Source organism: Mastigoproctus giganteus, chromosome 10 (assembly GCF_048544385.1).
Source record: "Mastigoproctus giganteus isolate SK-2022 chromosome 10, ASM4854438v1, whole genome shotgun sequence".
In the NCBI taxonomy this organism is placed as follows: domain Eukaryota; kingdom Metazoa; phylum Arthropoda; class Arachnida; order Uropygi; family Thelyphonidae; genus Mastigoproctus; species Mastigoproctus giganteus.
In genome coordinates, this window is record NC_143584.1 from 29,169,775 (window position 1) to 29,185,858 (window position 16,084).

At 36.5% G+C, this 16,084-nt stretch overlaps 1 protein-coding gene across 3 annotated transcripts in view; it reads left to right on the forward strand.

Annotated features, from left to right (window-relative positions):
• Positions 1–16,084, forward strand: part of LOC150078920 (septin-7-like) — a 510,661-nt gene that overhangs the window by 296,248 nt on the left and 198,329 nt on the right. For all 3 annotated transcript variants that reach the window (XM_090382840.1, XM_090382838.1, XM_090382839.1), the window contains 2 exons: positions 2,027–2,161; positions 15,453–15,570. In XM_090382840.1, coding sequence (XP_090238966.1) covers positions 2,027–2,161; positions 15,453–15,570 — 253 coding nt within the window. The remainder of the gene's footprint in view (positions 1–2,026; positions 2,162–15,452; positions 15,571–16,084) is intronic.

Sequence of the window (16,084 nt, forward strand, 5' to 3'; positions counted from 1 at the left end):
GTAATCTGGGTTTGTTTGCTTTTACATGATAGATCTTTGTAAATTTCATGGTATGGAGCTAAGCATTTTTGAAACTCCTTTTTGAACTTTATGCTCCTTTCAGTCGAAGGATGTATATTCAAAAAATAAGAATTTAATTGCTCGGCTACATTTATGCCTTCCTGTATGCTTTTTTAGTGTAAAATTTGGAACTTCAGAATTTTCATATGCGCTAACATTCTCTCAATTGATCTGGTTTACCTGTGATGCCATTTCCACCAAATCTGCTTTGTATGATACCCTTTCCCCTATTTTAAGATGATCCAAAATTTGTATTTTTGATTCTAGAGAAATAAAGTTTCTTTTGAGCGGCGCTTTTTTACTTTCCTTAGGCATAATTTAGGTATGGAATTTAATTCACAAATTCCAATACAGTTCTTAAGAACAATGTTTAGTAATACCTACCCAGAAAAATTTATAAATGATAGATAAAAACCAAAATAACTTTTAAAATACCTTAAAAGTCACAAACTGCACGCTTTTCAGTCACAATTTTTTATGGTCTCAAACAAGCACAAGTTCAGTAGCAGAGAACACTGGGATTTCCCAAAAATTTTTTTTTTTTTTTTTGCATAACAACTAGCAAGTCAACAGTGGGGATTCATAAAAAAGAATGTAAACGTTGAAAAATTACATCCAATACAATAGCAGGGTTTCTCTGCACAAAAGCTCAAAAATACCATGTTATGTGAGGTTTGTCGCAATTCTCTAACCTTGTTACAGCGAAATTGCGTTATATAAATACCGAGTTGTGCGAGGAATTGCCGCAATTTATCAATTGTGTTAGGGCAAAACCATGTTGTAGAAGTACCGTGTTATACGGGGGTTGCCTGTACCATCAGCTGATGCGGTTATGTCATCAGGTCAAAAGAAAAGTTTCAGTGGATGTTATCCATTATTCTTGAAATCTATTCATTATATGAGGCCATTTAAACTCATGATGATTAGGCAAAATTAAAACACAGAACACTTTCTGCAAAACATGTTTCATCAAGAAACCACACTGTTCAAATTTAGATTTGAGTGAAGTCTGAGTCCAAGCTGATCTTGAAGGTTGATGTCTCAAACAATTCATTTGACTATGATAGGTTAGTAGATGTTGGCAACAAGGTCTGCATAGTGAACAGTCTGTACAAGGAAGGTTGGTTAATGACTAGAGGCTCACAAAGTTGGGCTAACATTCTTTTTGTTGAAAAATCTTATTCATTATTGAATTTGAACAAAGTACAGGACTGTCCCATAAATAACAAGGAACTCTCCCATAGAAACTTTTACAAATCAAACAATGGCACAAATCAAAAAATGGAAAAATTTTGATTTTTTGTCTTCAGCCATGGATTCAAACTGTTGTCAATACTTACTAATAAATGGATTATTAATCTAACAAATTAGAAATCCCACAAAATCTGCACCGAAGGAAAATGAAAGTACCATTCTAGAACATACAATGGGCAACCTTAATTTCCCCAATCATCCTAAAATTCAATAACTGATAACTTGAACTGCTAACTCAGTCCAGTACATGGATTGAGTTAGCACATCTAGTTGGCAGAAAGCCTTAATCAACAAAGCCTCTCCAACTTGATGGGTACAACCAAAAGGAAGTGTCGTCCATTGAGATCCATCATCTAGACATGACCTATTGGTATGCAGTTTTGCTCTTAATGTTATAAACCATAGCATACAGTACTAATATCTATCAAAGTGGTAGATACAGCAATCTTTTGCAAATATTCTGTTTTCTTTTTTATTCAACTGCTAAGAATGTACAATGTTAAATATACAGTAATTAATGGAAAACTGAAGAGTAATGATCCTGTGCATGATCCTATGGCTTATGCTGGTGCAGCATAAGCCATAGGCTTTCTTGCACCATGCGGCCATTACTAATACTAATAATTTTAACATTATCAGTTTTAAAAAGCCATTTCATGTTATTGCATTATGTGAAAATGGCTATTTCATTAGATTGTTTTATTTATTTCAGCTGGCAGCCAGTAATAAATTATATTGAGAATAAGTATGAAGAATACCTAAATGCAGAATCTCGAGTCCATCGTAGTACAATACCCGATAGTCGTGTGAATTGTTGTCTTTATTTTTTAGCACCGTCCGGTCATGGGTAAGGATTTAGTTTAGATTCTAATTGGAATTATTTATTTTTTATTTATTATTATTATGATTATTATTTAAGTATGGTTTTCAAGAAGTTTTATTTTTTTATTCTTTTCTGGCAAAATATTTCTCTGAAGATTGAGAATGCTAGTTTCTCCTTTTTAATGAAACCAGTGTGTTTGAAAGAATGTATTATGCACTTTTTTACAGAATTATAAAGTTTTACAGGACAAAAATGGCAAATTTTCACTTCATATTCAGCCAGTACAAACTAGAAATGTATATTTTGCCAAAAATTGAGGTATAGTTTAAAGTATACAGGGTGTCTCAAAAATACACGGCATAACTTCAGGAATGAGTTCCTCATGTAAAAAATAAAAATATTTTATATCAACAGTTCCGGAAATGCTTGGTTTCCAAGTTTTGAAGATCTGTCTATGACACTTAACTGTTCACATCACCTTATAGTAATTGTTCAAAATGTTCACCTTCTGCCTGAATACAGGCCTCACATCAACATCTCATGGACTCGCGAAGACGATGCCAAATTCCTGGCATGTTTCGTATTTTCTCACAACCTGCCACATTTTGATTGCGGAGAGTTTCCACATCAGCTACCAGAGTTGAATACACTAATGACTTTAAATGGCCTCACAAGAAGAAATCTAGTGGGTTTAAATCAGTGAGGTGGAGGCCAGACAGTTGGTCCACCTCTACCTATCCACCGACCAGGTGGATAGGTAGAGGTGGACCTTCGATTCAGGTAATTGCAGGCTAGGTGGCTGAAATGTGGGGGAGCGCCATCATGCATGAAGTGTGCTTGTTGACGAATGATCAGTGGCATGTTGTTTTCCAGAAAGTTTCTGTACGCCTGCCCTGTGAGTTTGTTTGGAAGTACATGAGGCCCAAATAACTTATCACCAAAAACACCCGCCCAGATGTTGAGGCTGAAACGCTGTCGGTGATGTGATGGACGAATTGCATGTAGAGTTTCCTCAGCCCATACATGCTGATTGTGAAAGTTTTGGATTCCGTCTTGTGTGAAATGTGCTTCATCTGTGAATATCACTAAGGCAGGAAAGTGAGGAGTTGTATCACACTGCTGCAAGAACCACTGGCAGAACATTACTCGCGCAGGGTAATCTGCTGGTGACAAGGCCTGTACCCGTTGCAGAAGGTAAGGATACAGTTGGTGTTCTCGCAACACTCTCCAAATAGTCGAACGTTGAACAGCAGTTGCATTGCTATTCTGCGTGTGCTGATTCCAGGAGTGGCATGCACAACATCCAAAATCTCCTCCTCCTCTACTTCAGGAGTCGTAGATCTTGGTTGTCCTCTGTCGGTAGCATGAGGTGTAAAGGTCCCATGTTCATAAAGGCGGCGATGGATACCTTCAAACGTTTTCCTGTCTGGACATCTTCGTTCTGGGAACCTTTCGTGGTACAAACGATGAGCCTCCAGAGCATTGCCGTCCTCCAAACCGTACATAAAGTGCATATCTGCTTGCTCCTGATTTGAGTACATTGTCGGAATGGAAAACCACCAGATTCTGTCAGTACCTTGTGATGAAGGAAATCACCTCCAGGAGATGACATTTCGGTTAATAACTCGGGAACCAAGCATTTCCGGATGTTGATATAAAATATTTTTATTGTCTACATATGAGGAATTCATTCCTGAAGTTATTCTGTGTATTTTTGAGACACCCTGTATATTTAGCCTAAGTTGTCAAGCTGCTCTAATTATATCACTGAAAAAATTTAAAAACAATATAAAATATGAATAATTTATTGGCTGCTTCTTTCCTAGATTATTTGTTTATAAAACGTCTCTTTAGGAACTGTTGTTTTCTGACAGGAAGTTGCTTTTTACTGCATAATACACAATAGTGCTGCTCAGCAATGCATATTGTTTACATATTGTTTATATGCATTTTGTGTCAATGTGATTGATTTTAGCTTCCATGCAGGTACAAGTTTTGACTTCTTGTTTTTTTAATGTCTTCAAAGAGATAAAATGAGCCAACTAGTGCTAATAATGTGTCACAGGTGAAAAGATATTAGAAAAACTTGTCACTGGAAACTAAATTGGACATTCTAAAAAGACTGGATTCAGGAGAGCACTACATTTATATTTAGTGGTTTTGAGTGATCTGAATATTAACAGTTTTGCAAGCTGTTATAAATAACTTATCTTTTGCTGTTGTTTTTAGTCTAACAGGTACCTCTTCAGTTATGTGATTTACCAGGCACACTTTGCATTATGCTTTTAGTAGTTTTTGCCATTTTTTAGAACTATCTAGAAAGAAGTACTAAAAAGGAAAGACAGATTTAAACAGTTTCAACTGATGCATACCATTGGAGTAAAAAAAAAAAAAAGAAAAGAAAAAAAAAAGATTTTGAAGCATGTATGTGTGTATACATTGGCCATCTATAGTTAAATGTGTAACTGGACTGGAAGAATAGTGGCAACCTTTGACAAGTCTCTTTAAAGAAGAGATTACACATAGTGAAAAAGAGCAAGATGGATGCTTTTCAGAGTTAACAAATTGAAAATTACAAGTGCTAGTGCATGGCAGTGAATCATGGTTAAATCCAGTTTGTAATCCAAAAGAGGACAAATTGAACATAAGAAAAAGAACTTTCAAATTGCAAACTTCTGGTAGAGATAATCCTAAACAGGCCAAGCAAGCTGATAGATAATTCTGACGTGTTTTCCTCACTCATGCAGAAAGTTGGTTTATATTTCTTTCTTTTTATCTGAAAATAGGATTTTTTCTGTTTTTTTTTTTAAATCTTATGCCATCATTTTAAAATCTGAATGCAGCTCTTAGTTATTTTTTCCATATACTAAGTTCTTTTCTCCTAGGTGTGTTGAAGAATGTTATGTGAAAATTTATTTTACCGACTGTTTTCAAATCTTCAACTTCCATTTTGGAAAGTAATCAACATAACAAACTAAACAAGACAGTTGTTTCTGACTTAGTCATAGATATTTCTACTGCCAGGATCATGGAGAGTCTGAAATAAGAGGAGAAGCATCTGTGCTTCACAAGGATGTGCTTTATGGCTGCATGTGACTATATGGTGCACAAGTTCCCACTGAAAACTGATGATCTTATAAATGCTGACATAGCACAAATTTCAATAATTGGCAGATGCATCATTTTCAAATTTTATATTTTTTTGGACAAGTTTCCAGTACACCTTGGTGTTGTTAAAGGAACATATAAAGAAATAGATTTTTGCAGCATCAGTTCTGTCAGTTTCAATCTGAGAACTTCACAGATGCTATTTTGAAAGATGAAAGAATTGATGTATAGTGGTCCTTGGTTGGAGAACTGACAAGTGCACAAGGAAGATTGAAATACAGTGGGTCATCAACTAACATGGATTCATAGATATGTGGTTGCAGCAGTAGTGGTTTTTTTTTTTTTTAATTTTTTATTTAAACGATTTAAGTACTTTGACTTCTACTGTCATTAGCACATATATACAGTACAGTGTGTGTGTATATATATAATTTATACACATTAATTCGGATTAATTGGGAGGGAGAGGTCATCTGGATGAAGCGATAATCCAGATTAGTTAAGCAAAAGATAGTCCTAAAAGACAAAAAAATCTTAGAACACAAATAACTGGAAAATTTAATGATATAGGTACTGCTGATGAAAATAAATAAATAAATATCACTGTAGAGCCTTTATTTAAAAACTATAAAAAGACAGTACATTTTTCTGTCAATAACTCAGAAGTTGTACAGCAGACTCAATTTACTGGGAGGCTTTGACTCCAAAGTAAAAACAAATAGCCATCAAAAACCATAAAATTCAAGTAATAAATAGAATAGGTATAAAAAGATGTTTTGAAAGTTGTCAATAAGTGACAAGAAACTCCATTATAAAGTCATGATTGGGAGATGAATGTACCTATTATCCCACAACCCCTGTTGTCTTCACACCCACCACTTAAAAAACAGTGGAAAGAGAACAAATATTTACTTTGTTTTAGTGCATTGCTTAGATTATTGTGTTCTGTCGCAATGCTAAAAGACAAATTTTGTTTTGTTATTTATGCCAGGTGTGTAATTTTTTTTTTTTTTTTGTTTAGAAATCGCAAAAATGATGGGTAAATGCAAAAGAGTTGTGCTTTCAATTGAAAAAAGTTTGAAAATAGTGCATCTGTTAAATCTTTAATGAACCATTGTAATGTGGGTGACCAAACCATACGCGGCATCGTAAAAAATAAAGGAAAGCTATTAGATTTTGCGGGTACATCTGATAGCGTTAATGGCATGACTATCAGAAAAACGATGAAACCGTCTACATACAAGGAGCTTGACAAGGCAATGATGTGGTTTAACCAACAGTTATATAAACCCATAATATATAAAATGTTAACTTATGTACGTATATGCATATAAAGAAGTATGCAAATGAAACGATATAAGCAATAACATCCGTCTGACTCACAGTCAACAATGATACTGAACAACATGGAAGCAATATAATCTATGTTCCATCTCTCTCTGCACAATAAGAGTGAATCATTTGCCTTCCTAAATTCCGTGTGTCTTTCAAAGTACAGTACTCAACGGATCAGAATTTTTTGTATTTCGATCCGGATTATCCGACATCCAGATTAACTGTAACTGGGTTAGCGAGGGTGTACTGTATATATAGCCGACCGGGCTAGCCGAGTGGGTAAAGTACCTGCCCGGCAACCCAAAGGTCGCGGGTTCGATTCCCGCCTCGGGCTTGGATCAAAGTACTGCAAAAACCTTGGGAGGTGCAATATGGCCACAGAAGCCGATGCGCCAACAACTACCAAATCAAATCAATCAATCAATCAACTGTATATATATTATATACAGTAAACCCTCGCATACTTTATAATATGGTATTGTATCAAGCTCAGTAGATAGCATTACCTACTGAACATTGATGCTCCAAAATGCTGCTTGGAGCTTAATAGATAGTATTCCTGGTAAACTGACGCATAGCTGATAGTGTCATCGTCATTTTGTTTGGTTCTACCTTGAATGCTAGTTTTGTCTTGTTAGTCAATATACGTAGTGCTTATTATAAACAAAATATAAACCCTAAACATATCTGAGGAACATAAAAGTGATGAGAATATTCAAAGTGGTACAAAGAGGCATGTTATAACTATGGAGACTAAAATAGAAATAATTAAATGACATGGAAAAGGTAACAAGTTTATAGACTTGCTTGTGAAATGAATGAATCGACTGTTAGAACTATAATAAAAGATAAAGTTCCAATTGTGCAACACGTGAAAAGTTCTGTACCAGTGCAGTCACGATCATTTTCAAGAAAAGAGGCATGTTAAAAGAAGAAATGGAAAAATTATTGTGATTTGGATTGAAGACATGCAGCAATAACGAGTGCCGATAAGCCTTATGCTCATACAGGAGAAAGCCTGGAGTCTTTTTGAAGAACTAAAGTGTAAACATGGTGAGTGTTTTGCTGGCGATACATTCCTTGCAAGCCATGGATGATTTCAAAAATTTAAATTCATGCTAAACTACATAACATCAAAATTATTGTGAAGCTGCTAGTGCAGACACAGTAGCAGCTATGGAGTTTATTATGATTATTATTATTATTATTATTATTAGCCATATGGTGCAAGGAAGCCTGAGGCTTATGCTGCACCAGCAAAAAAAAATTTCTGAACTACCCCGAGAGAGAGAGAGAGAGAGAGAGAGAGAGAGAGAGAGAGAGAGAGAGAGAGAGAGAGAGAGAGAGAGAGAAATAAAAGGGAATCACCAAGGAAGAGAAGACTGATGATATTCAGCTGAGGACGCTGGGTGTGCCAAGCCCATACTCACCAGATGTGACCCCTAGTTCCCTAAGATGGTAGAAATCATCAAAAAAAAAAAAAAAAGGGTTACCTGCCACAACAAGTTTTTAATGTTGACAAGACAGAGTTATTTTGGAAGCATCAGCCTGTCCTTTATGATATCAAAGGATAAGCTGATGCTTCTACTTGGTGGAAATGCTGCTAGGGACTGCAAAATAAAACCATTGTTAAGTTTACCAAAAACCCAAGGGCATTCCAAAAATTTCAAAGATATTGCCACCTCTTGTACGGAAATCCAATCCAAGGAAGAAAGTTTTCAAGATTGGTTTATCCATCATTTTGTGCACAAGGTTGAAAAATATTGCAAGGAAAACAACTTACCATTTAAATAAATAAATAAATAAATTTTCTGTTTATACTCTGGCACGACAACCAAGTCAGTAGAGTTTACAATAAATCGTCAATACAAATATTTATCGTATTTAGTAGTCACGGGCTTGAACCCTGGTCCACTCAAGGAACACGTGCTATGCACTCTTGCTCCTGACCACTTGGCTACGTCAGGCCTAAGATACGATAAATGCACCAGGTTGCCCAACAACTGTGTGAGACTATAACCAAGAAATCTGAATTAAATCTAGAGGAAAATGATTTTATTGAATTGTTGCAAAGTCATACAAAGGAAATGAGCAACAAAACTTTAATGAAACTTGGAAGGACCAGAGAAGATGACGTTTTAGAGGAAGAGCAAGAAGCTGAATCAGCAAAACGGTTTGAGACTAAGCAGATGGCAGATGCTTTAATATGATTGACCAAGGACTGTCTGGCTTAGAGGCTCAGGATCCAAACACCAAATGGTTTGCAAAAGTTTAGAGCAGTGCGTGATGTGCTATTGCATGTTATAAACTGATTTATGACAAGAAGAAAGGAGCTACAGTACAAACATCTGGACAAGTACATGTACTTCCATAAATCAGAGAAAAAGGACAGACATCATCAACAGCTGCAGAGTTTTAGAACATAATAATCGAATAGTATGTATATGAATAATGATTATGTAGTATGTATCAGTTTTCTTACAATTATGATTATATATGAAGTCTGTATGCATACTGCATACATTTTCATTTTCTTAACATTTTCTTTTCATAAGCAGTACCTGTTTAGCTTTAACTAACCTTTGAAATGAATGTATATGTCAAGAGTATATCGTATTTAAGCACTGCTTGACTTATTGTATTTAACAATTTCTCATAGCAATGCTGAGTGTGATAATATTCAGCCAGGTTTAAGAAAAACAAAAACTCAGTTCAAATCTTTTTCTAATGAAGCTTTCGAATTGCTCCTGACAGCCAAGTCTTGGCAAGCAGGACCATTGTTATGAACAAAATTTTGGCTCAACTTTTCTGAAGAGGATAGAGTCTGCAAGAATGTTTCTTGAAGCAACCAAATTCAGTTGGTGTATAATAGAATATTCAAACATAATTCCAGTCTGAAAATTGTTAGATAAGCTAATGTTTAAAAGTTTACTGTACTAGTAAACAATCCTCTGTGTATAATTTGCAAATGAAATTTAATTTATGATGGAGCATTGACTTTAAAGAAATCTGATTTTCTCTTGTTTTTCTTCTGTTTTGGCCCAGAAACATCCTATTTTCCCCCTACTTAGAAATACCTGATCTTCAGCTTTGTAAAAGACAGATGTTAGTAGCTATAAACAGGTAGTTTATTTTATTTTTATTATTTATTTATTATTTTTTAATTAATTAATTTTTTTACCTTATGCATCAAAAGCCTCAGTCTTTCTTGCACCATATTTAATTTTATTAAATATAATAAAACTAAATCCTCTTAGATTTAGCTTTATTAGTATTAGTTATATTTTGAACCAGGTATTCATTGGACTGTTTTGCTCTGTGGTCTGAATCAGGGGTACGTTGTCTTGCAGGTCACTGGATACTTCCGTCCCTATCAAGTCTTCAATTTTATTTGTTTCAAGGTTATTCACTCACTCCTTCAGTGATTCAGTTTCACCTTACAGCGCACTACGTTTTAAGTGAACACACAAGACAGTTGTTAGTTGAATTAGAATTGCCAACTAGATTGACCTTGTTATATGTGCTGCAGGCTGTACAAGAGGTAAAACTCATGGCACACAGGAAAAGCCTATGGCTCTTCCTGTATGAGGCATGATATCCTTGTATGAAGTATTCAAAGTGGATCTTGTAGCAATCATTATTAAGGAAAGAATTTAGCTGTACAAAATCTTATAGAATTAACTTTATGAAGGAAAGAACTTAAATTTACAAACATTTATGAGAACTTGAAGAACAGATGTCCTTGAAGGAATTAAATTAATTGGCGGCCCATCAAGCTCTCAGCTGCCCACCTCAATGCTTCCACTTGTACATCAGGCAACACAGCTTGTTTGTTTGTTTGTTTGTTTTTTTTTTAGGAGCATTAGCAACTAAGGCCATATTGCTCCGGGGATATGCAGTGGTCGTTCCCTGACCTTTCCGCATCCTCCGTATTTGGTGGTGACGGGCTCGAACCCGAGTCTAATCAAGAAGCGTGTGCTACGCACTGCTGTTCCTTCCCACCTGGCTACTGAGGCGCCCAGGCAACACAGCAGCAACCACCAAGGCATTATGCGCTGGTCCCATAGGAGATAGCTACTATTGATGACTCTGTCAGGAAAACGGGAAATATATGGTGCAAAAAGGATAGGTGGAATAGGAGTGGAGTATGTCTGCAAGAGGCAAAAGTTGATGACATTGTAGAGCAGATATAATCTTTTAAGGGCACAAAAAGTGATATTGTTGTACACGGCACTAATGACATTAAGTGTAGGAGATCTGAGAACTTAGTTAACAAGTACAGAGACGCCTCCGTAGCCAGGTGGGCAGGAGCAGCAGTGCGTAGCACATGCTTCTTGATTACACCGGGGTTCGAGCCTGAGATCACCAAATACGGAGGATGCGGAAAGGTCAGGGAATGACCACTGCATATTCCTGGAGCAATATGGCCTTAGTTGCTAATGCTCTTAAAAACCAAAAACAACAACAGTTAACAAGTACAGGGCAATGTTGAGAAAAAGTTACGAGTTAGAACTGAATTTGAGGCTGTCTGCAATTCTGCCTAGACACAATAGGAGGGAGTGCTTAATAATCAGTTCAGCCCTGGAGAGATTGTGCTAAGCTCAGAGGTTAATTTTTCTCAGCATGGTCTGTACTTGTTAACAGGAGAGACTACTTCTACAGAGATGGGATACACTTAAATAGAAAGGGAGCAAGAATATTTGCTGATGTTATCAAGGCAGTGTTAGGTGGGTTCGAAAACTGCTAGCTTGAGGAGATAAATATATTAATAGATTAATAATCACCACAGGTAGCCACCAAATACGGAGGATGCGGAAAGGTCAGGGAATGACCACCACATATCCCTGAGCAATATGGCCTTAGTTGCTAATGCTCCTAAAAATCAAATAACAAACAAACAAACAACCACAGGTAGAGATGAAAGTGATTCTTACATTGCTTATATTGGAACATGCAACAGCCCGAAAAGCAAGGTAGATTTCAAGGTCTGCTGTAGCTCATCTTGGAACAAAGAGATACATGAGCTGTGTTTGGGGGACTAAGAGTAAGAACAGGTGCATGTATGCTTGTTGCCTCTGTAGCCAGGTGGGCAGGAGCAACAGTGTGTAGCACACGCTTCTTGATTAGACCGGGGTTCGAGCCCGTGACCACCAAATACGGAAGATGCGGAAAGGTCAGGGAATGACCACCGCATATCCCCGGAGCAATATGGCCTTAGTTGCTAATGCTCCTAAAAACCAAATAACAACAACAACAACAATGTATGCTTGCATGTACACCAATACTAAGAGCATAGTAAATAAATTTGATTAAAGTGCTGGTTAAGTCATCAAATGCAAACATTTTGGGGATATCAGAGACATGGTGTCTGATATAAGAAGTGCACTCAAATATAAGGGATGCAGAATTTGAATATGGGGAGTACAATGTATATACAAGAAGGACAGAAGGTAAGTACACTCTTACTTAAGAAGCACATAAAATATATGGCAGAACATCCAGTTGACATGGGCGACTAGTGCTGTGTTGAGTTTGGTGTGACATCAGCACTGGGAAAACAAAATTGAGAGTAGGAGTGTGTTATAGGCCTAATGACTGTGATGAGTACACTGAACAGCCATATAAAGAAATAGACTGGGCCAGTAAATGAGAATGTCTTATAATGAGGAAATTAACTTTCCAGATATTGACTTGAACTTGTGGCTTGATCATTCAAACACTGGAAAGATGGTGGATTTATTGGATGATTGTTTTATACAGTAGCATTTTGGGAGACAACAAGAGAGAGAGAGAGAGAGAGAGAGAGAGAGAGAGCAATATTTTTGACCTGATTATCAGCAGTGATTCTATATGCATCTGCAGATAAAAGAACCACTAGGCAGCAGTGTTCATAGTGTACTGATGTGGGATTTAAAGATGTAAATACCACCAGGGGTAAATGGAAGGGTTTTCCTTTCATAAAGAAGACTGCAATGGTCTCAGACAGTTTTTAAATTCTATCTAAGTGGAACAAAATAACGATTTTACAAACAACAAATTCTAAATAGGAAGCATTCAGAAAAGCTACTAGGCTTTTCATACAATTAAGAAATACTGTTCGAGGCTTAAATCTAAATGGATGTCAGATGATCTAGTGAGACTCATTGCAGAGAAGAAAAATGCATGGCATGCATATGCATATCGGGTGATACAGAAGTGATAGATACAAACTAGTCTGCAAGAAAGTCACTAAGGATTTTGGGTAAACTAAAGCAGATTAGGAGAAATCTTTGGCAAAGAATGCAAAGAAAAATAGCAGACTTCTTTTCTTATGTAAATGATGTTAGGGCTACTTGATATCTATTGATGTGTCAACTGTTGACAGTCCTGCACAGATTGCTGACAAGCTGAATAAGTATTTTTCTTTTTTCATTGACACATGAGAAATTCTTTAGACAAGTGATGCCAGAAGTTTATCAAACTCTAATGGTGAGCTGAAAGATTTTGTAATAACTGAGAGGAAAGCAGAAGAGAAATTGTTGAAGTTAAACATAAGAAAGGCACCTGGGGTTGATGGGAGTTGTCCATCAACTTTGCTGTATCCTTTATATTAAAGGATACAGCAAAGTAAGCAAATCCTGGAGCCATAATTATGAGAATATCTTTGGATTCAATGGACTTTGGATTCCGGATGGACTAGAGATGTGCAAATGTATCCCCAATTCAAAATGGGGGAATCAAAGGTTGACACAAATAATTACAGACCTGTTAGTTTAACTTCTGTTCCAGGGGAAAATAATGGAGTCACTGGTGAAAGAAGTAATGCAGGATCATCTAGACAAGACTGCAATTATACTTCAGATGCAGCGTGGGTTTGTTAAGAGGCAATCTTCTCTGACCAGTTTGATTGGATATTATGATGTGGCCACAAAGAAACTGGATGCAAAAAATAATTTTGATATCATATACTTGGATTTCAGGAATACTTTTGATGCTGTCGCACATAAAAGACTGACATACACATTGCAGCAGTGTGGTACTAAGAGAAAGTTACTACTGTGGATAAAGGAAGATTGGAATGGGAGAAGACAAGAGGTGATTATCAATGGGCACTGCTCTTTGTCGGTTAATGTTATTAGTCAAATGCCACAGGGTTCAGTGTTATGCACATTGCTGTTTTCTGTATTTAGTAATGATACTAATGAAGGTATATCATACTTAATGTCTAAGCTTGCAGGTGTACAAAGGCTGGCAGCAGAAGTGGCCCCAGGTCTATCAGTTGTTGTTGTTGTTGTTATTTGGTTTTTAGGAGCATTAGCAACTAAGGCCATATTGCTCCGTGAACATGCGGTGGTCATTCCTGACCTTTCCGCATCCTCCGTATTTGGTGGTGACGGGCTCGAACCCCGGTCTAATCAAGAAGCGTGTGCTACTCACTGCTGCTCCTTCCCACCTGGCTACGGAGGCGCCGGTCTATCAGTGCCCATGCAAGATTTTTTGGTGCGCCCTCTCGGACTTGAAATTTATAGCAAATCAGTGAATTTTTTGAGCATTTGGCGTCCTGTTCAGGGGAACTGCTCGATCGTGCCTTAAGCCAGTCCTGGTTGGCAGGGTGGTTAATGACAGTAATGAAGGTATTCTACTGCAACAAGATCTAGAAAAATTAGGCAGATGAGCTGAGAAATGGCAATTGAAGTTTAACATTGACAAATGCAAGGTGCTGTATATGTATAGCAGTAATCCCAGAGTAACGTACCAGCTGTACTGTGCTACATTCAGGGTAGCGGAAAATGAAAAAGACCTGGGTGTAATTCTGCAGTCAGATATGAAGTTCCCTGAGCAATGCAGGCAGGCTGCCAGGACAGCTCATGGGATTTTGCCAATCATATACAGTTTTGCTTGCAGTGATAAGGCAGTGGTCAGGCCACAACTTGAGTACTGTACACAGGTCTGGAGGCCTCATTTTAGGAAGGATGTAGAGCTTCTGGAATGGGTATAGAGAAGGGAGTGAGACTGATCAGGAGTACAATTTGGTCTTGCTAAGAAAGTTTCTGTTTCACAAATTGCAGCGTTTGGAGACTAGCCACCTGCAAGATGATTTGATTGAATAGTTAAGGTTTTGAATATATTTGAATGGCTTGAGCAAACGCTGATGCTGATGGCATTCCTCCTCTTACTCAGACTACACACCTGAGGGGGCTTAAATTCAAATTGAGGAAGGATGGTTACACAATATCTTTGCAGAAGTTTGCCTTCAGCCAATGGTGGTTGTTTGCTGGAACAAGATTCCATCTACTTTTGTGGAGGTGGATAGTTTGAATAAATTCAAGGAAGAACTGAAGAAACTATTGGAGGAGGGGATGGATAGGTGAGATGAATTTTATTTTTATTTTTTGGTTGATTCTGTATAAGTTTGCTTTCTAGCATCATTTGCAGCTACTAATACTAAACTATTACAAGATTAACTTTACAGAATTTCAGAAATTAAATTTACAATATTACAGAATTTAATCAGATTTGAGCCCCTTTTTATGTCTTAATTCGACTTGACATATTTTAGAATCATACAAAAATTGCATCTACTCTATCCAACTGTTAATATATTAATGACATAGTTTACTGAACCTTAGTGGCAATCATAATTGACTTGAAGATACAAAATATTGCAGCAGTTAAGACTGTCAGTCTCGAGATGTTGACATAATTCTGGCCTGAAATAATATGAATGTGCCAAATCTGTCTTAGAGCATACATGTAGATCATTTTTGATCAATATAGCCTTTCACATTTTATGGAGAAACTGTATTAGAAAAAAAATTAAAGAAACTTATAAAAATTGAATATTTCAGTAATTAGATGTTTTTTTAAAAAATTGTTTCTATTTTCAATTTAGTTTGAAACCCCTGGATATTGAATTTATGAAACGCCTTCATGATAAAGTCAACATTATTCCCCTTATTGCAAAAGCAGATACCATGACACCGGAAGAATGCTTCCTGTTCAAAAGAACTGTAAGATTTATTTTTCTGCTATGAAGTTAATATTTTGTTAAAACTTCTACAATTGCTGGGTAAATATTCGTAGCTAGCATCAGTCAATTTGTTATGGTTCTGACATTGATTGCTATCATGAATAATAATAATAAAGTATCTTTTGGTATAAACCTTAACTTGTCCGTCTGTGTGTGTGTATGAGAATGGTAGCAAACCCAACTATAATGATTATAACGTTCTTTATAAATATATTTTTTAAAATTTTTTTATTAATTTTAAAAAGTATATATAATCATTCTAAAAAAAATGTTCTTGTTTATACTCCAGCATGACCACCAGGTCAGTAGAGTTTACAATAAATCAATCAATACAAATGTTAATCGTATTTAGCAGTCATGGACTTCAACCCTGGTCCATTCAAAGAGCGTGTGCTACTGCACTCGTGTAGGTGGTAGATGACTTTCATCAACCGGTGAAATACCACCACTTTGCTTATTGGAGGCTTGAAGTGGTGAAATCCATGTTTAGTCTC